The sequence below is a fragment of the Ptychodera flava genome, chromosome 4 (genome assembly GCF_041260155.1).
Source record: "Ptychodera flava strain L36383 chromosome 4, AS_Pfla_20210202, whole genome shotgun sequence".
NCBI classification, from domain to species: domain Eukaryota; kingdom Metazoa; phylum Hemichordata; class Enteropneusta; family Ptychoderidae; genus Ptychodera; species Ptychodera flava.
In genome coordinates, this window is record NC_091931.1 from 14,094,562 (window position 1) to 14,121,554 (window position 26,993).

A 26,993-nucleotide genomic window follows, 5' to 3' on the forward strand; every position below is an offset into this window, starting at 1 on the left:
TGACTGCTGGTCTAAACTGCATAAGTATATGGGCTGAACGATTCCTGGACCAGTAAACTAAAAACATTCCTTCAAGTGTGGAAGAGATTTGGGTACTTTTACGATGACAAGACAGCAGATATCGAAGGTAGAAATTGATATATGGCAGATGTGATAGGTGACCATTAACTACAGATCAAACTGCCGTCGTATAGGCAATGCACATGTGGTCAGAACTGTAAAATTCGAGAACTGCAGCTATTGTTTCCACACTCTGACTCCAAAGTAGTATTCTTTGGGACATTGTGTGTATTTAAACATAGAGAGTAGAGTACTAGTAGCTCTCTACTGTCTATGATTTAAATAACATGTTGTTGGATTGTATGCAAATACATCTGTAGAATTTCAATTATGGTGATTCATTTTATCGGTTGATGGAGATCTTAACAAACAAATCAGAAGTACATTTACATCCACTACCAGGTAAAAATGAAAGCAGATTTCAGACAGATTATTTCTCACAAAAACGACTTTATTTCAGTCAGATTATCATTTGTTGTACTCAAATTGCCAATAAACAACAGTTTTATTTGATAAAGAACATCAAGTTGTACCATTTCATCGAAGTTCCATCAAGCAGTATCCTATGAAAATCACTGGCTGTTTGGCTGCATCAAGCTAGATGGCTTTGATGAACACATGAGCCAATCAGTGGCACATGTTACAAAAGATTGCACCACAACATCTTGATCATCAACACACACCATGCAAATTTAATTTGCATATAAAATAAATTTGAGTCCAAAAAAAATTGCTCACGCTAAAACAAGTCAAGCATCTGATTTTTAGATGATTGCATTATCTCTTTCAGTCAACACTCCAAAAAGCCTCATACACTCAATCTATGATCCGGGAAAAAAATACAAATACGAGTACATACTTTTCAAGATAGTATATACTAATTCATTATAGTGATTGGGAAGAAAAGGAAGACGATTTTGAAACTGAAATGGTGTGTCAGGCCGCAAACCAATACGCAAGTTTATACAAGGTAAAATAAGTGACATTTAATTCCAAAATAATCGTTCTTGTTTCAGCAATGGTAAAATTACAGAGTTGGCTCTGGGCAAACCTTTCTTCCCAATGATTGATATTTAAAATACATAATTTGCCAAGAACTAAAGTGAATGTTTTGATAGCTGGACTGACATTGAAATGGGGTTTCTGGGTATAAACTCACAGCAAATATAATGGTTTAAATTTACAACCTAAATTGAAAAGAAGTTCTTGGGACTGAATACCATGTGTTTGCCACTAAACATTGATGAATGTTATTGATGTATTACACTGAAAACATAAAGTGTGAACTCCTCATTCAGAGAAACAAAAACACCCAACCAATGCTATTTGTCTATAACACACATACATACTGATCTCTTTTTGGTAACAGAATTATTTAATCATTTCAGTTTAATAGACCTGCCTCTGGTTATTGTGTGAGATCCTCAAAGTTGAAAGGGGAAAGCTATGACACTACCTCAGGCAGGGTGATAATACTCAGTCACTGAACTTAGTTGAATTTCCGCAATGCTTTTTACATATCAGTGACTGAGAAGCTTGACTGAATTAGTTTGAAGGCATCCAGCACTTTGATAGCCGGTAAAGATTACAAGCCCTACAAAGCTTATTGTGTGATGTTACGATTTCTCTTTACATTACCATTGAAATTCACAATGTTTATCCATAAACAAAATGATGAAGAAAAAGAAAAAGATATTTGCATCATAGCAGAGAGAAAAGTACAGTAGTTATTTTGCATATTAGGTTATGTGTTACTTAGTGCTTCTTATTCCCTTTAATTATTATAGTACAAACCTATTGTTAACAGTGTCTAGCAGACATGGAAAGCAAAGAGATGTAGGGGATGGCAATCTAACTCCTGAGACTTAAAGTAGAATGATTATAGAATAAAACAGGCAATTACTGGTCAGCAATGTCAACACTGAAACGACTATGATGGACTGTTCATTCCTTCCTCCTGAGCACTTTCACCATCTGCTGTCTTCTGGGCAGGACTGAAAATATTCTCGCAACTTTGATCCGATCACAAAATGGCAAAAAAGGTTTTGGAGTTTGGTATCTGGGGTATATCTCTCTTCCAGTCACCAGAGAAATCAGCTTTCATGAATATTGAATAACTTGGCGACTTCATTCAGGTCTTCATGCTCTTTGCCCTCTTTCAGTATCTGCATCATCGAAACAACAAAAAGAGTAGTGTCAGTAGAGATAATCATTCATGGAAAAAAGTTAGACATGTAAGTGGAAAGGTTGTATCTATACCAGACAAAAAGGCATTTGATGTCTTTGTTGCTAATTAAAACATTACACCTTTCATAGATCTTTGAAATGTACATCACATCTTTTATACATTGCATGTTTGCACCATTTTTGAATGTGTAAACGCATAAACAGGGAACATTGCTATCAAATATTCCTTGAGTTTGTCATCACTCATTGAGATTAAAGAGGATATAAGGGAGATCTAAAATGAATTTCAACATTTGACCACAGAATTTTTCCAAAACTACAAATCCATTAGCTTTTCCCTGACAGATGAACAATATAAGGGCTGTCTCCTTTACCATAAGTGACATTTTAGGAACCAGAATAAATTGAAAATCAAGGTATCATGAACTGTGATAACAAAATCACAATGCATGCACAAGCCAGTGAAAGGCAAGGCAAAAACCGGTATTTAGATTATTCAAAGTTACTGTCACGTGATCCCTGCACAACAATATTTACAAAATGCAAATTAAAGGAGTGGCAAATATCTAGCCTTCAGAAAACACACTGTGCTGTGGTTGTGAGCACATTTGTAAGCAGCAAATTCATTGTTTGGAAGGGCCTAATAACTATCCTGGATAATGCCCTGTGAAAGTGATGCTGCAAACTGTTAATAAGACTCAGATAGTCAGATACAATTACTACCACCCTTGATGACAGCAGATGTTTAGAGGCACAAATTCCCTGTGCACATGAATTTCTAAGGGATGGAGTTTCTCATTCCTCGATTCATGACATTTAAACAGCTGGCAAAGAGGACCTTTGAGATCACTAATGATTCCTTTAATCCATGGAAAGCTGTGAAGATTTTGTGATGATTACGATGTGTGAATGTCATGTTTTAGTTGCCATTTTCTGAGAGTTGTATATTTCTTTTCATATTCACTCGAAGAAACTTCTAACTATACTTTTACAATGAAGAACAAACACTGTGGCCTTGTTTCAAATTTTGCAGACGGAGTTGATTCCTCTTTTACTGCCTAGCTGATAATTGCACCTGACAGTGTAATATGATACAGTCTTTCCTCATAAAATGTTATTGAAAAATTGTTGGACACATCGACTTTAGTGTTGTACCACATTGATTTTACTGTTGTTCTTATCAGTCTTTCGATACACCAAATGCAATTGGTTGTAATCATTACACAACATTGTTAGAGGTACATGTACACCAGTGAAGATGGAAAAAAATCATCAGTATAAACATGTTTTGTTCAACATTTGATGTGGATAAATGTGGACTATGTTTTTCAAAGGGGAATGATAGAAATGAAGAAAGTCATTGATGGCAATGGTGTTTTCTGCAATAAAAAGCTAATTACTGTGATTTACGCCAGTACTAAGAGGACATCAGAAAAAACATACGGACAAAGTCCCTGAAGCTACTATAGACATGGATACAAAATTAAGTATTTCCTGACTGTATGAAATTATCTTACTAAGGTCATCCTAGGGACCTGTAAACCAAATATTAAAGCTGTCTGACCAGCGGTTTTGAAAAACAAGCGACCCAACAGTTGACAGAGCTCTGCTGTGTTATGTAGAGAATAACTTTTTGTGACACATGTATTGATGAAGAAGGTGGATATCTTTGATAGCTCATTTCAGGATGGCCTGACCAAAAATGGCAAAATTAGCTGCAAAAATACAAAATTGATGATTTCATCATAATTTCAATATATTACATTAAGATAAAGCCTAGGAACCTGTATAACAAATATCAAAGCTATCAGATGAGTAACTTTTGAGAAACAAATATTTTGACCAAAAATGGCAAAAATTGACCAAAAAATACAAAAATTGAAGATTTCATCAAATTTCAATATATCACACTAAGACAACCCCTAGGGACCTGTATACCAAATATCAAAGGTATCAGACAAGTAGTTTTTGAGAAACACATTTTTTGACCAAAAATGGCAAAAATTGCACCAAAAATACAAAATTGTAGATTTCGTCATATATTCAATATATCATATGTAGGAACCTGTATACCAAATATCAAAGCTGTCAGACGAGCGGTTTTGATGAAATAAAGTTTTGACCAAAAATGACAAAAAAATTCCTTAAAAATACAGATTTGCATATTTCATCACAATTTGAACAAATCTAAGTTGGGTTATCCCTAGGGACCTGTATACCAAATAACAAAGCTTTCTGACCAGCGGTTATGAAGAAGATTTTTTACCAAAAACGCCTTTTTTGGCGCTAATTTGCATATTTTCAACAATATCAAAAAATAAAAAAAGGAGTTTCTCATAATCATATTTTTCATCTACACAACAAATATCAAATCAGTAAGTACTGTGGTTCTAAAGATATTTGAGTGGACGGACACCTCACAAACGGACATACATACATACATACATACATACATACATACATACATACATACATACATACATACATACATACATACAGACTGACGACAGACGCCGGACAGATACCCATCCCATTAGCTTCTATAGACTACATAGTAGCTAATAATAACAAACACATAACGTCTAAGATGGTAGTTCTGAAACTCATGGGGGAGTTTCTGTCTTACATGAGAAGTATACAGATATTTCCAAACTGACTTGAGACATTCCTTCTTAGCCAATCGGGGTGTGGGATTCTATTGTTCTTCACAGGTATCAATTATGTTTAAATGTGTTACTGACCAGCCAATAATTGCAAAATTTCAAAAGTCTGAAAAATCTGTCCCCGTAGTGCATTCTGCCTTTTAGCATGAAATCAATCACCTGCCTTTTAGCATGAAATCAATCACCTGTCTTATCATCTTCAATCATTGATTTGCACATTTGGAGGGATTACGGGGGAGGACAAGTGCACTATCATAACTCTGCAGTGCTACAGATGTTCTTGAAGTAAACATGGCTGACACACTTCTTTCATCATAGACACATACATGTACGTGTACATATGTAAATTTGACCTAGTGACTCTAATTGCAAAATTCTTCATACATACCTGTCTTGCAATTGGCATCTTGTTGAAGACGTTCCACAGTACCATTCCCACTATCACTTTGTCCTTCATGTAAAAGATGACACCCTTGCCAAAGTCTTCCCCTACCTCCGGTGCCTTTGGCACTGGCGGTGTCTCCTCACTTGGTTCTGGTGCAGGTGTCGCCTCTGCCACTGCCTCTGTCACAGGCTCTGCAACAGCATCTGACACTGCCTCTGCAGCGGGTGCTTCTGTTGTTTCTGGGATTGATTCTGCAGGGGAGGCTTCTGGAACGGGTTCAGTGGTGGCTGCTTCGTGAACTGGTTCAGCAGGCACTGTTTCTGGAGGTGATTGCACAGCCACTTCCTGAGCGGTTTCCGGGGCTGCTTCTGCCACAGATTCTGGAGTTGATGCAGTCTGGTCCACAACAGCCTACAGAAGCAATATAGATTTGTCTCTATTTAAAACCATTATATCACACAATTGAAATGCATGCTTTCTCTCTCTCTCTCTCTCTCTCTCTCTCTCTCTCTCTCTCTCTCTCTCTCTCACACACACACACACACACACACACACACACACATACACACAATTTAAATGGTCTCTCTCTCTATGTGATGGCTACAACCCACTTACTAAAAAGTGAACAATTGAAAATTAAATAACTGCATTGCAAATTGGTCCCATTCACATCTTTTTCTACATGTACATATCCAACTAGCCAGTTGCACACTGTGAGGTTTCACCAAATCTTGATGGCAAGGGGGTTTAGGAAAACACACTGGCTCTTTCTGGTGGATTTTTCACATTGGAGAAAATAATACACCTTTATTAACATGAATCATTAACTCAAATGGTGTTTATGCATAATGTGATTATGAAAGATAAGTGTATGGTCAGAGTGCGCAGTTTAGTTAGGAAGCCATTAGCAATGGACTGTTCTATCTTAGAGGGAGGGTGTCCAAAAGGCAAAAAAATTGCAGAGCAAAAATAACTGACAAAAGAGTTTTTTAGCCATAATGATTTTTGAAGGTCAGCCTAAATAAGAGTGTAAATTCGGTGAAAAACAACACACGTTTCTGCAAAACATCTCCACAAAAGTAATTTGCCAAATTTTGATTTTAAAGACATTTTAATGTAAACCACCAGAGAGGCCCTTACAAAGATCTAATTGCAACTGCCTATCATACATGTTTATATGGATCCATAAAATGTATAAGTGCTCTCTTTCTCTCTTCTACCTGTGGGCATAATTGGATATGTGTTTTTTCCAAATGCTATCCCAGCCATGATTCAAAATCCAAAATTAGGACTCACTCATCAATGTAGAACAAAAACTGACAAAGTCATACTCAAGGAGAGTGAAGTGGCCCCTAACAGCTGATACGCCATGGGGAACACTTAGACACTAAAATTTTCACAATACTTTTTTGGTCTTCTGCTTCTTTGGACTCAGTGAGTTAATCAAATTTACACTCGCTTGTTTTTCCATTAACCCTGTGAGTGCTGTAATTTTTCCCGCCAAAATTTTACTGCGACATTTTACCAATTTTTATAAATCTGTCTACATTTGTCTTGATAATTTTGGACCAAATGGACATCACATTTCATTGTCTGCAATTTTTTGTCAAAATTTTGGAAAAAATCTCAAAAAATTGACAAAGCTTTATTTTATAAAGGTGACAAAAATTTGACTTTAGCGCTCAAGGGTTTAAGAGAAAATTTAATTTTTCCATGCGGAGTTAATACAGGGTGTAGGGCCATTGTAAATTTGAAATATTGGTAACCTGTTTCTATTATTCCAAACTTTGCACTGTGATCTCTGATTTTTATTCTTGATCGTACAAGACAATTTAAAGTGTTCTCTAAGTTTGAGCCGGGATTTCGACAACTTTTGGTTTTTAAGGCCCATACTGAAAACTAGGTCGTTTGTGCAGCCTACATACATGAACAGGTTGACAGGAGTCACGTTTTGCGAGAATTTAAACAGGTATGTTGGATGAGTGTCTGCAGTTTCTTGCTGCAAGAAAGATACCTGTATAGGGCTGCTAGAATTTAATCACACAAACAAAGATACCGTAGAAGAGTGGCTATGATATCGCATTTGCATGCAATCACCGTCAAAATGAGTTGGCAATTTTCCCCATGGAAAAATTTAAAGCTGTTCTTCAAGGTTATCTTGAGATGCTTACAGAGAAAGATTTCCATTTGCAAAGATGACATGTATGTCACAGCGGCACAGAGATGGAAAATCATTGTACAATGCGCATGACGTACACTATTTTTGATATGAGACACGCTCCTATTTTCTCAATGACTCTAGCCCGATGGCACTATACTGAATAATTTGTTTTGTAAGAAATCACCATCATGGTGACCATTTTCCTAATCAAAAAATTCAAGCTCATCTTCAGTGAGATGTTTTTTTCTGAAAAACGAAAAATGTCGCTAGCCAGAGGACTTACACTCTCTGTTTCTGATCTGAGACTCTCTCCCGTTTCCTCGACGACGGCTTTCGGTGTGTCCTTTGCAGTTGCCTTGGCAAATACACCGGTGGTTGGCAGACTAGAGTCGATGATGCCGATGGCTTCGTAACCCACTTCTGGTCCAAGATCACTCCTGTAAGTAGAAAAAAGAGAAGCACACACATAATCAGGTGTCCATTGCTGAACATAACAAGTGGAACATTAACTGGTAATTTGTATTATCAACTCAACAAAATCCTCACAGCACAATGTGCAACAGGGACAGACATTAAAGCTCTCAAAGTTTGTCGATACTTTTCAGGTCTACTACTTTTAGGGGCTAATTTTAAAGCTTTTTTGTGTGTGAAAACGGAAATTTTCACAGTCTTAGTTTTTCAAAAAATCAAAACTTTATTTTTTCCTGTTGAGTTAACACAGGATGGCAGTCATTTTGAATTTCAAATCTTAGTGAATGTTGGTTTATTTGTTTCTCTAGTACCAAACTTTGCGTTGTGACCCCTGATTTTTATTCTTGATTCGGCATGAGAATGGTCGAAACTTTCATTAAAGAAAGTTTGAGCAAAAGTATAAGTCTTTCACTTTCAAGGGGCATACTAGTTTTATCCATGAACAGTTATCTTTAATAATTTCATTTTCACTGTACAACAAATAGTAATTGAGCATATTTCTGATATTGGGACTGTGTGCATTTCAAGAAAGCAAAAGTGCTTATTTCTTAAAAATGTGACCTTTTTTTAGCCACTCACATCCTTTCATTTGTTGTCAGACTCAAGGCAGGGAGCATGCCTTGTTTCTATGACATCAGACTGGGGTTATTGAGGATATAAAAGTCTCAGATCAGATATAGAGAAAGTACATCATCTTGGACATCACACAATGATTTTCTTTCTCTTTGCCACAGTGACATACATATCCAATCTTAGGGAATGGAAACCTTTCATTTCTCAGAAAGCATCTCATGATCACCTTGAAATTTTTCCATGTGGAAATTGTCGGCTGGCTTTGACAATGATGGAATACAAGTAATATCACAGCCGGTCTTTTAAGGTATCTTTAATTGTGTGACGAAACTCTAGCAGCCCTATACTGGTATCTTTCTTGCTGCGGGGAATTGCATTTACTGTGACTTATCATCTCGCACGTCTTGTAAGTTAAAAATATCACAGGTAAGGAGAGGGCTCTTTCATTTATACAGCGCCCTCAGTGAATGAACAGAGAACTGGCATTTGCAGGTGCATTGATATACAAAAGTTAGAACAAGGATTTCAAAGGAAACCCCCAGGTTACAAAAATTACTTAAAAGGACAGTAGCTAGTAACTGTTCATGGTTACTTTACTTTTTTGGGGATTTTGTTTTTCAATTAGAGATTCTTGTTCTACTCCCCAAAGTGTGTTGAGACATGCAGCGTTAAGCTTGTTAACCAAATCTGTACACGTTGTTGACAAGTGAATTCTGGTCCCAACTAGAATTCAAATGTGAACAATGTTGAGGCAGTTTACAGTGTAGACGTGTTGACAAGCTGGTGTTTCAACATGCTAAAGGAACAGAAGAACTTGCAATTGACATACATGTAGTGAAAAAAACCATCAAAAGTTACAGCTTGTGGCTCTTTAGCAGCAACTTGACGCTACGAAGAGCTTTGGTAGTTGTCATTTTTTAAATTTCTTTTTTATAGGAAATATTGTGAAACTGTTACATATTTGTATGTTCATCACCTACTAAGTTACATTGCATACCTTCTGGCTTCTAAGGTCAACCACTTTTATGTATGGTATAGTTATTGTCTAAAAGGAAAACACTTATGCTCTCGATTCAGCAAAAGGTCTACATGTATGCCACAGTTACCAAAGATGTGAATATTTATTTGTCTAGTAATAGGAAGTCACCAACTCATCCCCGAAGGAGCATGTAACGAAGATTTTATAGTTAGCAGTAACTTGTCATTTGCTGTTGTTTACCGTATTTTTCTTATAGCAACAATATAAGTTTGACTACAAGGGTGCTTATCATGTAACCATTACCTCCACCTGTTAACAACCTGCTGATGAGCTCTGTTCAAATTTTCAAAACACTGTTCAAAATTTGTACCTACCAGAACATGGATTGGTGCCAATATGGCTTGCCAGCACCAGTCATGTTTTCACCTGCCAGTCTTCCGCTGACAACAGCGTGGTCATGATGCTCCACCCGGCGACGACCCAGTCTGATGTCATAGAAACAAGACGCATCCCCTGCCTTGTGTCAGACAGCAAATGAAAGTGCGTCAATGATAATAAAGTCACTTTTTGCGTAACAAATCTTAGGTTTCTAAGGTACTTATGCATTGCATGACACTGTGAGCAGGTACTTTCAGCATTGTAATTATAGAAATGTTCTTTGACAAGCGTGGGCTAGTGTGTCTGACTTTTTCCATGAGTTGCGTTACAAGATGACAATAATTATAATTTCAGCAAAATCAAAATATTTATGACAAAAGCACTGTAGACAGAGCAGTCATTTCAGGCTATGAATAAAATTCATGCCATCAACTGAAAAAAATGTTCAATTTCACAAACAACACAAAGGAAGCTGGACAAAGAAAAACTTCACAAATCACAATCAGAATGAATTTTAAATCACATATTCTATTGTTCACTCACCACCCAGATGTTAGACCTGGCTTCAAGTTCAGAGTTGACCCGGAAACCACCGTGGACATCGTCAATTTCCAGACCAGCACTCTTTGCAAGCTCTGTGTTCGGCTCGAGGCCAACTGCCACGATCACATGATCAACTTTGACCTAGCAAAAGAAAGTCATTCTTTTGAAGATTCTTTTCAGAAAGCAAGTCTGTTATCTTGTTCTATCATTTTGGAATTACCATCACTGGACAAAAAAAAAAAATCACACAGAGTAACATACAGTGAACTTCTGTTCACAAAGGATCAACCTAAGGGATCATTTCAGTAGAGCTTATGGAATCATAATGAATTAATTTTTTGCTTTGCACAATGACATTGTGACCTTGTTGTCGATGAATAGCTCTATCACATAACAGCACAACAAAGTCACTGACTTTTATAGCTCTTTTCAACAAAGCGTGGAACAACACAACTTATTTGAATGTGACTGAAAGTTTGCTCATACTTACTTGCTCATGGTAATTTTAAACCATTCTCTTTTAAAATTATGAAGAAAAATTTGGGGGTCACCATAAAAATTTCCGTACTTGAGAATTACCTAAAATTTACCAACATTTGAAATGAAAGATAACCACTATTCCTGTGCTAACTCTATTGAGGAAAATTACATTTTCTTTTTTCACAAAAATAAACATGTGAAAAGTTTATTTACGCAAGAGCTTCAAATTGAACCTACACAAGCAGTGCACCAGAAAGGTGTCGTGAAAATTGAGAGTCCACATATCTGTCCTAAATGTGAATTATACATATTCTGTTTGAGTAGTGAAGGGTGCTAATTTCATCAAATCTCATAGTATAAAATATTTAGAAAAGTCCCTTTTTTTCTTTTCTGAATGCAGTCCCTCCATCATGGTGATGGAGGGACTATGATAAATGGTTATGGAGTCACTTTGGTACAAATGATGCTGAAAGGAACACAGAGACCTCTCTGTCAAGGCTAAGATGAAAAATCTACTTTCTAATTCTAGTCTTTGAAATTTACATTGAATGGAACTTCACATTTTTAATGACTGACTGCTGATACATGTAGTTCAAGATTTTGACTCACCTGTTCTCCATTGTGCATACTTATCACCACTTTGCCATCATCAAGGTTAGCTGATTTGACCCTTGCTTGGGTCATGACCTCAACTCCCTCTGGTGGTGAAAAAAAACCGGAGTAAACAGGATCAAAAATGACATCAATCATTACAAACTCAAGCTTGTGGCAACACATTCACAAAACATAGCTATACAATATAAGTCAAAGTCATGGGTGCAACTCATACCAAACCATCTTTCTTGTCAATTTGAATAACAGCCTCTTTATGTCCGAGCATTTTCAAAGTAATAAGTCCATCTTGAATTTTGATAACACTCACCTCCTTTGACTTTCTCCGTGGTCCAGTTACTCAGATATTCAGGAAGTACCCTGGCCATGTTACCTTTCTCTGGATACACCTGGTATACTTTCAAACCAGTGTCCCTGCCTGGGAAAGAGACAACAAGTAAAACGTCATATTGCAAATAATTTTTCATTCCTTTGACTGGATATTTACTGGTCTACACTCTGATGCATCTCAGGCTGTCATCAGAAACAGCAGTTGCAGGTGCAGTTGCCACATGTATTTTATAATGTGCAGTGTCAACATGCAGGATTGTTAAATACAGGCGAAATCTATTTCAATTCTTAAACTGCTGTACAGCCAATTGGTTCAGAAGAACAAAAACTGACAAAGTGACGGATAAAGCATTGCTCACCATGTATCTGTCCAAACTATAAGATCCATGGTAGCACAGACATTTTTGCTAGAATTGGCACTGTTAAAGGTATACAGTCAACTGTAATCTAAATATGCCCATATATTATCAAAGGGGCGTTCCTCGGTATTCAAATTGCCCATGTGAGGACGCTGTTTTTAAAAAGCGGCCACCCACTTAAAATCTGTGATTGGTTAGATTTTCTCTTTCCATGGCAACTGTGGCAAAGTTGGAACAGGTGACAGTATACCTTTAATGGTGCATGTAATCTTTTGAATATTGCTGGTAGATTATCAACTTTCACAAAGCTAAAGTACATTTCATTTCCCAGAATTTTCATGGTATCCATACATTCTGAATTTGCACATGTTTTTATGAGCAAATTTTCAAAACAAGAGCAACGATTTGATTAAACACTCTAGTCTATTAAATATTGCATAACAGCCGGTCCATATTCAAGTCATGATAGTGAAAATTATGTAGTGTTTTCAAATGGAACATGGAGGATTTGAACAAGTGGTAGTCTTTCCACATATAATTTGGCAGTTGAACAATAATCGAACTGATTTGACCTGATCCTAAGCAAATCAGAGGACTGGAGGGTTTTTATTATGCTTAGCGTACAGTAACTTTCGAAAGGCACATTTTTAAGATCATCACTGGGTGAGAAACATGTAGACTTGCAAAAGACAAATGGTAATATTATAAATTTCATGGGAGATGACTCCAGACAGACCTATCTACAGGCGACATCGAGATCAGGAATCTGACATTAGTGATGTTATCAGAATACCACTCAGCCACTAACTTTCAATGAATTATAGAGTATCTTCGATGGATCTGCATAGCGTAACTGTATTCTGTGGTTGGAGGGCACTGACCTTACTTCTTGAAATCAAGGCATTTCATGGGAAATGAAGGCAACTGACGAAGGAAATTCTGAAGACTGCATCTCCCAAAGTGTGTGAGTCATGAAGCACAAAGCGATCAAATCTCATAATTTAGGAGTATGATGAATCAACTGGAAACTAATTACATTTGCCTTTGATTGCACTTCCGAAATTACCGAGCCTTTGCAGTATATCTATCGATAAATTAGCATTCATGCTGACTCGGAGATTACCTCGTTTTCCAAGGGCGCATGCTAATTCGCTGCCCAGGAAGCCTCCGCCGACAATGGCAATCGATTCAATATTCTGGGTGATGCTGTCAAGGCTCTGGAAATCTTTGATCTGTGAAAGAAGGATGAGAATGTCATTTTCATGCACACTGAGAAGCTGACAGATGACTGTGGTAGTGCGCCCTCTATCTCCAAAGATGTCTGAACTATGTGACTCAATTCAGGAATTTCGCTTCAGATAGAATGCTGTATATTTTGCTAGATTTCAAATCACTATGAATGGTTTATTTGAAAAATTCCACACACTGAACCGTTGAGGGCTCATGAATGCCAATGGTCACTTAACTTGCCCACACTACAAATTCCTAAAATGAGCAAATGTAGATTGTTTAAGTGAAATTTAGGTCAGCCTTTGTGTCTTATCTTTTTCTTGCCATCATAGTGTTACTTAACGTTCTTGTTTGGATTATCTGTCGAGTTGGCCTTGGTAGAATGTCCGTCAAGAAACAAGGTCTAGATGTCCAATGGCTAAGTTGACCGTATTTTAAATATTTACAGCCTTGACAACATTCAACCGTGCAGAAATCCAGCATTGATTCACAAGTAATGTGGAGCCTAGAGGAAATAAAAATTCTACAGCAAATACGTCGGTTTCGAGTTACCATAAGGCCAAACGGTAATTTAAGGATTTTAAGCTTTCGCCACTAGGGCGCTCTTCCTTTGACCGGAAGTGAGGGCTACTTTCTGGACTCCGGTCTGCGTACATTGCGATAACACAGACTCCGTATCCAAAACGTAAGTTTAGTCTACTTTCATCTGCTCTGTAGTCACCGTAAGCATTTGACTATGCCAAACTTTTACTGCAAAGCCGGATGACTATGCCAAACTTTTACTGCAAAGCCGGAAAACTCGACAAATACCCATGGATGAATAGCATGACCTTCCACCGTTTCCCCGATGTTAAGAAAGAGAAACACCTGAGATCAAAGTGGATAAGGAGTGTGTACATATGCCTGAGAAAAAGTATGTCAGGAATCCAAATGACTATATTTCCTATATATAGGGATTATGCACCATGTCATCTTCGACGTTCGATTTTACTGTGAAAAGTAGCAAGTTCATCTATAATGTAATCGTCGATCGTTCCCTATCATTCTCAAAATTCATACCTGGTACTTAATTTGCTTCAAAATCTCTCGTTTCGTATGATTTTCTGCCAAATTCGACGGACACATTGCCAAAATATAAGCGTGAGAGACATTTAATATTCGACCTTATTCGAGGGCGATGATTATTATAATACTAAATGAAACGGTAACAGTCTCGATGTCAGCATCTTGCCAATACATGTAAAACGGGAACTTGCCTCGCTACTCGAAGCGCAAGATCATTAAAATGCATTAAAATAAATTTTCACAAACACAAACTAAGGAAAGAATCTACACTGCGACTGATGAGAAACCACACTCGGGTTTCGAAACGCAAGCATCAAAGGGCCACTCTATCAACTTTGTCACACCATAGGCCCGGCTGCGTCTCGCCATAAGCTTTCCCCACACGAACAAAATATTACCGTACACACAAATCCAAACTTCCCTACAAATATCCGAAACGAAACAAACATTTTTATTAACACAAACAATCGGATAAGAATGTAGGAACACATATTCAAAACGAATCAAACACAAACTCGACACAAAAAAAAACCATTTTGGATAGTATGGTGGGGAGCCTCTTTCACATGTTTTACATTAGTTTCTAATCCAAGGTCAATGGATTTCTCAGCAAGCTCTACCAACTCAGCCTTTTTAGCTTTGGAAAGGGGAATCTTCCTTGCTTTTAAAAATTCTCGTAGCTCTTTCATGTTCATTTTGCGGACGTCTTCACGCGTGATGTTGCGACTTCCCTCCATGACTAAACTTTTAGCCCTCACTTTTGCAAAATCTCGAGCGCCCCCATGCGACCGATGTTAAAAATTCGTGCGTTTTCTGACAACTCGAAACCGACATATTGCCTGAGCGTTGGCAGAATACTTGAGCTCCATTCTTTTTGGTGAAGTGACGAATTGTTAAATATTTAGACTGAAAATGCAAAGACCTGAAGGAAGCATGGGGAGACAATCTGGAAACCTACATGGACATGCTTTGAATGGCATTGTAGAATTAACCATGTGACCCTCACGGGCCAATGGCTGTAACTTTTGATGAATTTTTTCAATTAGATACAGTGTTTCCAGCTTGTCAACCAGCCTGTGCATGTGCAACCTGCATTGTTTTTGTTGACAAGTGAATTCTGGTCCAGACTAGAATTCAACTGTAAACAATAACAGTACACTCTACATGATAAGACACAGTGTTGACAAGCTAAATAGCAGGTGTTTTGACAAGCTTTGGGGAGTAGCATGAGAACTTGCAACTGACATGCGAAACAAAAAGTGAAAAAATTATCAAAAGTTGCAGCTACATTGTACCGGCCCTCTAACATCAAGCCTTATAGTAACATCAGATTGAAAGAAACCTGATCTATAGAGTTGAAAGTGTGCTATCTTATCAACTCAAGGATTTCTCACAACTCACGAAGGATTTTATAATCCAAAGAACACGGATGAATAGCATAAATTCACATTTTGTGAAAACTACAAAGATCACACCGGTAACAGCATGCATAGGAGTCTTCCACTATTGTGACATAAGTGGTCAAAATGAATTCAATCAATTTGAAATATTGGTCACCCTGGGTAAATGTACTACATGTTGGTTATGTGAAATCTTAAATTTGCTATATCTTTGAATCATAATTTCAGACTTACTCCACGAAATAGCGTCGTCTTCTTTTTCACTTCTTCATCAGCTTTCTCAAAGGCACGTAGATTTCTCGGCGCTCCACCTGAAAATGGGGTGTAAGTGATCTTACTTCAATTTTGATAAACAAGTCAAATTCTACGACTACAAAAACTACTGGTTTGAAATATTACATCCTGATGCCAGACATCCTCCAACCTGATGTAAAAGGGAATAGCAAAATGTTCTGCCAGTCTGACTGCGGGTTTAACTGAGGTTTGGGAAACTTTTTTATTGCAAAGTACTTGATAATTTCAGCCTGACGGCTTGCCACTAAAAGGACATCACAGGGTAACAATTTGGCAAGTAGGCAAATATTTAACCCAGTACACCCCCATTTTCCCTCATGGAGATGTCCAACTTTTCTATAGAAAACCTGCAGGATTGGGACAAACCATAATGGTGACAGAGGTAAACCTTGTATCTTACAGTAAATGGCAGAAGACACATTTTGGAAATGTTACTTTCCAAAATTAAATCAAAGCATGAATGTACATATACATTATAAAACTAATCTACATATACATTATAAAACTATGAGACAAATGTTTACAATTTGTCCTTATTGAGGTGTCATTGTCAGTGATGATCAATTTGCTTCCCAGTAAACTTTGACATCCTCACTCCTTTTTAAAGTTGATCACAGCCACTGATGACAATGGGAATGGCTCAGACCATTACAGCGAGGGAGGATTGACAGCAAAAACCTGAATGGCTGCTGTGTGACAGGATACACTGCAACAAAATTGGTGCCAAGATTCAGTGATATTACTTACCTGTGGCAATCAGACATTTATCATAATATATCTCCCAGCCATTGTCTAAATATGCTTTCTTCTCCATTGGATTCACGGAAACTACCTGAAAGGTAGAATATGAAAATCCTCATTATGAATCAAAACTTCACTAATACAAGGAAAGTATCTCGATAAAAGTCATACTTTAAACTGACCTTGCATAATGGACTCCCATCTCAAACTGCAGCAAACACTCCATTGTGTCACCGTATTGACATATACTCATAAATATGATAATACTATTTTTCTGTTAACAAGTAAGAAATCCTCTGGATATCCACAAAGGGTATTTTTAATTTTGACCTAAAGCAATCCTAACTTTTCACATCATAACACCGATTGAAAGTTCATAATCTAGGTTTCAATGTTTCTGGAGATTTCTAAGTACCATGTGCTTGTCAGTTTACTGGTATCCTAACAACGGTTTCTTTCGACAAAGAATACGAAAAAAAAAGTTTTGTATTTTGTGAATGACAAATGTCACTGACAATAAAAGAACTATAACTCCCGCAAGTCAACTTTTTCACTGTAAATGACCTGAAGGTGAGTGCTACACTTGTAGATATTGAAGATCTGAATGTCAGACAGAGTTTTCAATGTGAAACGGACAGTGTGGCATCTCCTACTCAGTAGTGAAAGTAACTTCTTTTCGATTTTGGTGAACATTTGAAGCGGCATTTAAGTTTTCTACAAAGATGATACGCTGTGATGTATCAAACTTTAAAAAAATGAAAAATTTGTGATTTACAAAATATTGTGAGAAGTTACAGCTTTCTCGGTTCACTCTGTATTTCTCTGTGGCTCACCTAGTCCCTGCAAGCACCATGGTGGTTGCAAATAATTCACGCTCTTACCTTTCTGCCGGTAGCCACGGCAACACCACCCTTCTCTTTGTACGGTAGTTCTTTAGGTTGGCAATAAAATGCAGGTGGTTCAAAGTATATGCTGTGGTTGGAATAATCAATAAGTCAAAATGAAATTACCATGATGCTCTTTTTCAGGTTTCAATGTCATTACAATCACATGATATGATATGAAAAACTTATCCAAGAAGGGCTTAATATATTCGATGAACATCTTGTCTTCTTGTCAAAGATGAAGACAAACTCCTTGTGGTCGAACTACTTGATTAGTAAAAACTGGGACAAAAATTCCCAAGAGTCAGACTCAGACCCTTAGACTGGGAACCTAGAGAGGCACAAAATTAGAATGTGTTTTTCCTGATAGGACATGTTGTCCATTACTCTCAAGAAGCATTTTCCCTGGATTGATAGATAGCAATGCTCTGATCAATCTGGTTCTGACTTGAAATGTCACAGTTTCCTTTTTGAAATTCACACATATAAACAAGCCCACACAAAAACACAGTAATACAGTAATTACCTTCTCTCCCTGCCATTCCACTGTTTAAACTTGAGTTGCTTGATGGCTTCTCTGTCTTCACTGAACCACAGTTCTTTAGACAATGGAGGTCTCATGTACGGTAGGTTTTCCTCCTCTGTGACTATGAGTATCTGAAATGTGAGTCAAAACGATTTGAAACACTGCTGACAATGCTGTAAATGATTCCGTATGTGTGGTTGGGTCCACCGTTTTTTTATAAAACAGACATGTTGACGGTGAAACTACCCTGGTAGAAATTAGCCAAGTCACCTGCCACGTCTATGCGTAATGAAACAATGAAACTGATGATTATAGATTTACACTATAGATACAGAGCTCTCACGCCTGCCTTCCAAGCTAGTTCACACAGATGTAATTGCTTCATGTTGAAAAAATATTCAAAATGTACACGTGTGAAAACTAAAAAACCATGTCCTTTCAAGATTTTAATGGTGATTCAAACAGAATGCAAGAACATGTGTGCATTAAACTGCACATCACATGCTGTGACAATCAAATACAACATCTGTGTCGTCTGCAGTTATTTCCTGACTAACTTACTGAAGGGAAATCTTCTCTACCAGGTAATTTGTTAAATGCTTGTGAATGACAAATTATGGAATACAGTGTTAAGCTAACCACAAATACTGAAGGCATTGTACACAGTGCATGGCTCGAAATTAGCGGTAGTCCCGCGTCCACTGACTACCAACTTTTCTCTGGGGCTACCAAAATTCATAAAATGGTAGCCCACACGGACTACCAAAGCTTGGGACCTGAAATTCAGTCAGTACTTGGCATGACCATGTCCGGCCTGTCACTTTGGGACCAGCTAGATGCAGTCAAACCCAGCTAGACATAGAAAGGCCAGACTATGACTTTGTAATGCAAATAACGAAGACGATCGTGCGGTGGAACTTTACAAAACAGTTTCTATGTCTGAACTGCTGTACTTGAATGATAGGCACAGGAAATGATAGACAATGAAAATGTATTTTCGTAACGGTCGCATTTTCATCATAATGTATCAATCCCAATTACATAGAAATTATGCCTGGTCCCTACAGAAAGCCCATGGTCTATTTTTAGCCCTGCTACAGTATGTCTCAGTGCTGAGAAGGTCGTGTCGTTGTCATGACGACTATCAAAATTTGCATAACGTCCATTATACCTGTTTCCTAAGGTATTAAAGGTGTGCAATATTCACATCAAATGACTAGAAAATTCACTTCATGGGCAGAATCTTGGAAAATAGCGTTTTCTTGTCTGGTTAACGAAACAAGATATCCATGAACCAAAAATGCATGGGCTACCAGCCTTTGTCACTGGGCTACCAACTTCAGAAAATGGTAGCCCAAGTGGACTACCAGGAAAAAATGTTAATTTCGAGCCCTGACAGTGCATGGTTAGGTACAAAGGGATGAGTATGTACTCGGACTCTATGCTCCTCTTTCAACAGGTTGCCCTGCAATCCTTGAGTTGCAGCATTTTACAAATCCCTGCATCATAAATGTGTACGTAAAGGCTGCACAATTGTAACATTTTCATATCGAACATTTCCTACATTAACCTGTCTAGAGTCACCTCTTATCAGTCCTTACAGAAAGCTTCGTTTCTTGTGAACTGGTAGAGCATAATGATCTGGGGAACTCTTTACAGTCCTTCCAAAATATAACCTTGAACTTTAAGGTGGTATACTGTCTACCTCACCTTGAATTTCAATATAGAGTATACCTCACCTGTGCTTTGGAATCTTTTGACCTGATGGACCTGTACGCTGCAAACGATGCTGTACCTCCTCCAATCAATAAATACGGCACGTGACCCGGCAGATCAGGAAGCGAGTCGTAGTCTGGGTACTTGTACGGTGGTGGTACTGGGTAGAAACAAAGAATGGATACAAATTAAAACTGCTCTGTGGTTAAATTGACTACCAAACAGCCTTGCACTGCTTTAAAAGGGATTTATTGGACTACATTGTACATTTGGTAAACACTTGTTCTACGGAATATGTATTTTGACCATCAAAAGCCTATGCTGTACGACAAAAGATCCATCACTACTAGTCCCATGCTGTTAAACCACTGATAACATTATCTTCAACCTATGGGCACTGAAACTCGTTTCATAGATAAGATAATTTTCACTATGACTTGGTACATAGAAATATTGTTCATCATAGTATATGGGAAAACATGAAAGAGTGCTTTATGGCTAGTAAATTAAGCATCGACTTATGTAGGAACCAGACACCAGTTTTGATATTTTATGGATTACATGTTGCATTACTTGTTAAGGTCAGTTTTGTGTGCATGGTTTGTATGCTTGTCACTTGGTGTGAACATCTTGGGAGACTACAAATGAGAAACTTTCTAGTGCAACATCCTTCCAACTGTATATGTAATTCTGTGTCTTTAGAAATCAAATCTTCGCCAATTAACTCACCCCATCCTTCATCTTCAGGCTTCAGTTTTGACAGGGCAGGGGCACTCTCCGCTGTCTCTTCAGTGGTTGCCTGGGGTGGAGGGACTTCACTGACGGTTGGAGGTGTCGGAGTAACCTCCTCTGTCTTTTGTAGTTTCTGACTATCCTGTCCGTGATTTGTGTATACCTGGATACAACGGGCATCAAAAATAAAATTGGGGAATTCTGGAAAGCAGGGAGAATTTTCCTTCTGAAATTTGGAGAGCTAAGGTTTTCCTTTCTTCAGTTGATAGCATCAAATAATTTAGAAAAGATCAATCTACCAGAGGTTTTTTCAACTTAGCTGTCAACAACAGCTATATGTTAATGTACGGAATTAATCATGGAAAAGTTACAAGATCTAAGGTGCAAAAATTGTTGGCGTTTCGTGCAACAAATAAGGATACCACAGAGACTTTACTGTAAACAGTGGCAAACAGTGGAATAGTCATACGTTGGACATTAGATCTAGTAACTCATCAAGTAGTTGTAAGACTTCTTACCTTAAAGCTTATTGGGAATAATTTAAATGTTTTGAGGTTTTGTTTTCTTGTCTATTTGATTTTGTTGTTTAGTGTGTGCATTAATTCACTTGTGCACTGGTTTACTTCACCTTTTATTTCTGTGCATTGTATTTTGCTGGCTTTGATTGTCATGTTTCATGTAGTTCTGCTTTGTGTCAGTTTGTAGGTTCAATTGAGGGCCCTGTGGAAGATAAGCATCCTTACCAAAGCTTACCAGGCTACCCTCATTAAACAAGGTTTAAAAAAATACACTATAATGTACCTTAGCAAAATTGAGGTGATACAAGCAAGTTTTCCATTCAGCGAGATTTATTTTGAACAGACATATTCACGCCTGGGTTTTTCATTTTGGACAAGAGAACACACAAAGACAGGTTAACCCAACTCAGGAAGCTGGCAAATACTCACATAATAGGCACCTCCAGCAAGCAGAGATGCCGCTCCAATAGCAATGACTATATTCTGACCAGTCTTGTCCGCACCTTGCGTTGACATCTGCCTGCACAGAAACTGTGGACATCTTTGCTTCCCATGAACTTGATGAAGAAACCCTGGTATAGGGAATGATTTTGAAGTTCATAAATTGCCCATTTCAATAATTTGAATGGCGCCTGTGATTGTTTGTGTAACAAATACACGTACACAAACATGAAAACACTTTCAAGGATGTTGTGATAGTATCTGCAGCAAAGCATGGAGGTGGAGGCAGGATCACTGTCATGTGATCACAAATTAATTATCATACATTTTATATTACTGTATTTACTGTCTGGAACTTCTCTCAGTTTTTATACACTGGCTGTTCACAAAACTGCTGTGAATTTCTTTGCCTGCACTATGAATTGTTCAAAATATTTATATTATGAGTAAATATGCAGATTGTATACACTGAACAATTAGTAGTTTGCAAGTCTGTGATGCAATCAAGGAGTATGCTACATCATCGTTTTCAGTTGTTCCTTCTGATACTTTTCATAGTTATGTTCCAAAAACTTGTAGAAACCATACAAAACAAGCGGCTGACAGTTCCATCTGTGAAAATCGATGGCTGTGACAAACATGTCTAAACAGAAAGGGTTGGCAAAAACTGAATTATCATATTAATTACTATAGTAATTTTTTGGGTTTTGCACATTTCATGGACGTTGTTCTCAGAGCAACGATGCTCAGCCGCTACAAACGCTTTACTAAACGGTACATATTCTGCACAGTATCGGAGAATTGCCAAAGATACAGCCTTATTACAGGACTGATTATCGGAAAACATGGGCAAAGTTCAAGGGACAGTCGTTGACTAGGGCCATAGACTTTAATGACACATCGAGTAAGTCTTTTGCAATGGTCTTACATATGATATGTCACCCTACTGGTGAAATTAGATAAAACGAAAGGAATACGTGCGTTACTAGCTTGGGCATCGACGGAGGCCTGACACCGCCAGGTCACGTGTATAATCCAGCGTTCCACGTTTGTTGATGCCAGACGCAATGGTGATGGTCAGTTGATAAACACTAAATGCATACCATAATCATTTATCTTCTGCTGTGTTCTTGCATAGAAGACCCTCTGAAGAGATCTCACGTTCCTTAGAATCGCACTTGTTGAGCGATACATATCGCACAGCCGCTGCACCTTTCCACCTGAAGAAGTCAGTACGGCAAAGGTGAAAGGTTATAATAGACCCTCTAGCATAGTTTTCATGACTACACCAGCTAATTTTAACCTCTAACGATGAAGGCACGCTCAGAATTGTTTTGACTTATGAAATTACATCATACAAAATTATACATGGAAGAGATACAAAACTCTGACCTGAAAAATACGATAAAGTATAGGTGAAATATCATAGTTGAAAATTACTTGCGCAGCTAGAGGGCTTTATCACTTTGCATCATGGGAACCAATTTCTTCGCTGCCAGAAAACTACGCATTTTCTCTTGAGACAGCATGTCAATGAACACTGTGAACAAGCACGTAAAAGAAAGCTAAAGAATGAAAGGCAGGGCAAAAGAAAAACAAAATCTGCGTAAAATCCCAAAATGTTTAATAAACAATTTCGTGACGGCAGGCTGGAAAACGTGTAGGCCTAGGCCCTAAAGCACAGTCCCGCATGCAGTGGACCATGGACGTTAAACAGATAGTCTTTTTGCATCCGCGAGTGGAAGGACAATGGTATAAGTTAAAATTTGCGAAAATATGTGCATTCAGAGCAAATTCAGAAAAAAAATTAATTTTCAAATTTTTGAACATGAAAACACGGCATGTGAACATCTTGACTATCAACTCGTCACAATATATAAGCTTATCAGGCCTAATGCCATCCAACACTGTGCTATCGCGTTGTTAGGAAAGCAAAGCTCCTGTGAACTCGGATTTCAAGTGGTTGGAATCAATATGCAAGTTTGATAGCTTGGGAAGTAAGCATTGTTGGGTATACCAATAGACTACGTTGCATAGTGTTGTGTTTGAAAAGTTGAAAAAATACCCACATTTCTGAGAGAAATTATCATGGTAGGAAATTATCAAACGTCTGATTGTGTTAGGCCTAACCTTCGGTGATTTAATTGTGATGCAGAAGTGTCCGATATCCGGCTGTGCAAAGACAGGACAAAGATAGTCATTAGTTTGAAAAGTGCCATGATATTACAGTGGGGAACGAGTACATTTTAAAATGAGTATGCTTAGTGCATGTTATGTATGCTTAATGGGATTCAGAGTTTCCCTCATGGAGTGATTTTCCGATTGATGGGATCCGGAGTGCTTTAAATTTCTTTTTAATTTAACCGGCATATTCTTACAACAAGAATCAAGCTTTTTCAAGCCATCGACCTCGGCAGATTTTGAACACAAAGTAATGGTTTTATTACGATGGCGAACCAAATGAAGCAGAAGAGCATGTCGAAGCCAAGAAGTTTTACCCTGCTTCATTTAAGTTTACCAACAGATTGAAGGATCTGATCGAAGTTAAACTGAATTTGAGAATAGTACAGATGGTAGTGTATACGAGCACAACTCCTTCACGCGGATCCGAAAGATCAGTCGTACGAGGGCGCTACTACAATCGCAGCCGCTTGACATTTTTGAGCACAGGACTAAAAGAAATCTACTTGCTGTTCTAATGATGAAAATCAATCCCATCCGTCTTTCTTGGAAACATAAACATGATTTTATTCTCACAAGTGTCAAATTCAGGGATAAATCAAGCAATATATTAAGGTAGAGTGCGCCTCAGGGACAGATATTCGGACTCTCAAACTTTTACAATTCTTTTCTGATCTACCAGGTGTAAGAAAACTTTTCACCGTCTTAGTTTTCCGAAAATCGAAAATTTTATTTTTCTACATAGAGTTGACACAGGGATGGCGGCTATTACCTTTGAATTTCAAATATCGGTAAATCTTGGTAATTGGTTTCTCTAGTACAAAAATTTGCACGGTGACCCCCGATTTTATTCTGGATTTTGAACTTGAAAGAGAATGGTTGAAATAATTATTTAGGAAAGTTTGAGCAAAAGTTAAGAATTCACTTTCGAGGCGCATACTACCTTAAGTTAACTGGCGGCTATTACCTTTGACTTTGAAATGAATCTGCATGGTCCACTTCTTGCAGGGAAATCATAAGGCCTGAATAACAATCGTTTTGCTCGGATTATATATTGTCAAAATTAAGTAAATCTATGGTGGGCAAATCATGTAAAAATCGGCCTTCCCATGTTACAATCAGCATCATTACTTTTGCAAAAATTCTCGCGTGGTTTGAAACTGGAAGAAGGTAGCATTCAGGGCAGGGGAGGAGATTGCATGCATTGCTAACTCCTGTAACAAATGTCAGCTTTTTGGGGGGAAAAGACCCTTAAGTTCCTAAGATATCTTGCCCTGACCGTCTTTCAGAGATAGGAAGTCTTCTAGGAGGTACAATAGGATTTTTCTTCCATGAAACTTGTACGCGCGATGACTAAGGAAAGTGAGTAAACTTCCATATTTCAGTATGGATTAAAGTATCGATTGCCATTGCGTTGATATTTACGATAAAGTGCACACTATCTATTGTATTCAGCATTCAGACCGATAGTGTTCGTCACTGTAACTGGTATTGATCTTAAAGAACCAGTAACTGTAACTTTTGATGATTTTTTCACTATTTTGGGGGTTTTTTTGTGTGTCAAGTGCAAGTTCTTGTCTAGCCCCCTCCAAATGTTGAAAAACATAATATTTAGCTTGTCAACGCAGTCTTTATATGTTGAATGCACTGCTATTATTAACATTTGAATTCTAGTCCGGACCAGAATCCACTTGTCAACAATAACAATAGTGCGCACATGCAGAGTCTGAGTTGACAAGCTGATCCTACGTCACGGTCACGTAATTAAACATTTATTGCGATTTTGTATTCGAAAAAGTTGCATTTTTATTTTCTAAAAAGTTGCCCTTCCTCTCAGACCACCGTACTGTTGTAAAATCTTGAATCGCCGAGTTCTCATTCTATGTATAGTTTAACAGCAACGAAATCTTGGATCGCATGTTCTTTAGCGTATTAAGAATAAACGCAATACATCAGACAAACGGAAAGAATGTTTAAAATCGATAAAGTCGATATTTATTGCAGATCTAAAATAAAGAAAATGACATTAAGGAACAGTTTCTTTAATATTTATTTTTGTAGATTTTAAATTCCTTATTTTTTTGTTCGTTATTGTTTTCTGAAGTATTTATTTTTGTTTCTTCTTTTGTTCGTTTTTTACTTTTGATATTTTGTTTCTTCATTACGCAAGAAGTGGTTCGGAAGAACAGAGTGAATGAATTGTTGACGAATACACGGATATTAATAAGACTACGATTATGCGTAATATCCCAAAATGTACATGTCAAATGTGCATGTTGCACAAAACGAAATTGACAGAAGTGCCTATAGAAGACAGACTTAAACTTCCATAAAAGGTGCTTAACCAGCCAAAACAATTTTTAACTTTTTATCCGACAAACAATTATCAATACCTGAAATCAGTTAACTGTTCTTCAACATTATGATTAGTCATTTAAACTGAAAATCACGTCACGAATGCTGAAAGTTTACCGTTGAGTTCTAGCCTTTAGCCTTAGCGTGGAGAGCCTTGTTATCAGTAGCTATCCGAAAGTACGCCACCAACGGTAAAACATCAACACTGTTGTGTACATTGACCTGAGTATTGATACAGGAACTTTTCCTGTCCTACCCTCCCTCAGCAATTGTCCGTTGGCAAATTCGAACCAATTGTAAAATTACTTTGAAAGAAAATAAAACACAAAAATTGATAAATTTACACTGACATTAAAATTATTACAAGAAAGAGTCAACGAAGATTAATCACTGATGAGACGGTCCTACATCTCAAGTCCACTGAAAATCCCTCTGTGTTAGGATTCGCCACGTTTAGAGTAAGTCACTGACACGTACGTAGTTGTATCAGACGTTCTGCTGTCTGCAGTGTGTTCTCTCTCTGCAATTATAATAATTGCTTTACTTTTTTGGAGGCCACAGAGGCATCATATTGTTCCACAGAATCTGGAAATTAAAAAAAATGAAAAAAGTATAAGTACCATGATAAACAGGTGAGCAAGTTTACGAAACCAGGGTTCTATCTACATACACGAACAACTCTTATCAGTAGCCTAGGTATCTACTGCCACGACGCCCCTTCTTACAACT

The 26,993-nt window shown here is 37.6% G+C and overlaps 1 protein-coding gene across 1 annotated transcript; it reads right to left on the reverse strand.

Moving 5' to 3' along the window:
• Nucleotides 1-490: 490 nt before the first annotated feature.
• Nucleotides 491-22,990, reverse strand: LOC139130956 (apoptosis-inducing factor 1, mitochondrial-like). Its single transcript, XM_070696812.1, has 16 exons — nucleotides 22,832-22,990; nucleotides 21,717-21,859; nucleotides 20,767-20,932; nucleotides 20,061-20,197; nucleotides 18,322-18,452; nucleotides 17,793-17,883; nucleotides 16,918-17,002; nucleotides 16,111-16,187; nucleotides 13,305-13,413; nucleotides 11,803-11,910; nucleotides 11,490-11,578; nucleotides 10,401-10,541; nucleotides 9,854-9,996; nucleotides 7,740-7,893; nucleotides 5,299-5,706; nucleotides 491-2,225 (listed from the first exon to the last, which is right to left on the reverse strand). Exons 1-16 carry the CDS (start codon nucleotides 22,920-22,922, stop codon nucleotides 2,154-2,156), a joined length of 2,145 nt encoding a protein of 714 aa, XP_070552913.1. The 5' UTR covers nucleotides 22,923-22,990; the 3' UTR covers nucleotides 491-2,153.
• Between the last annotated feature and the right edge of the window lie 4,003 nt (nucleotides 22,991-26,993).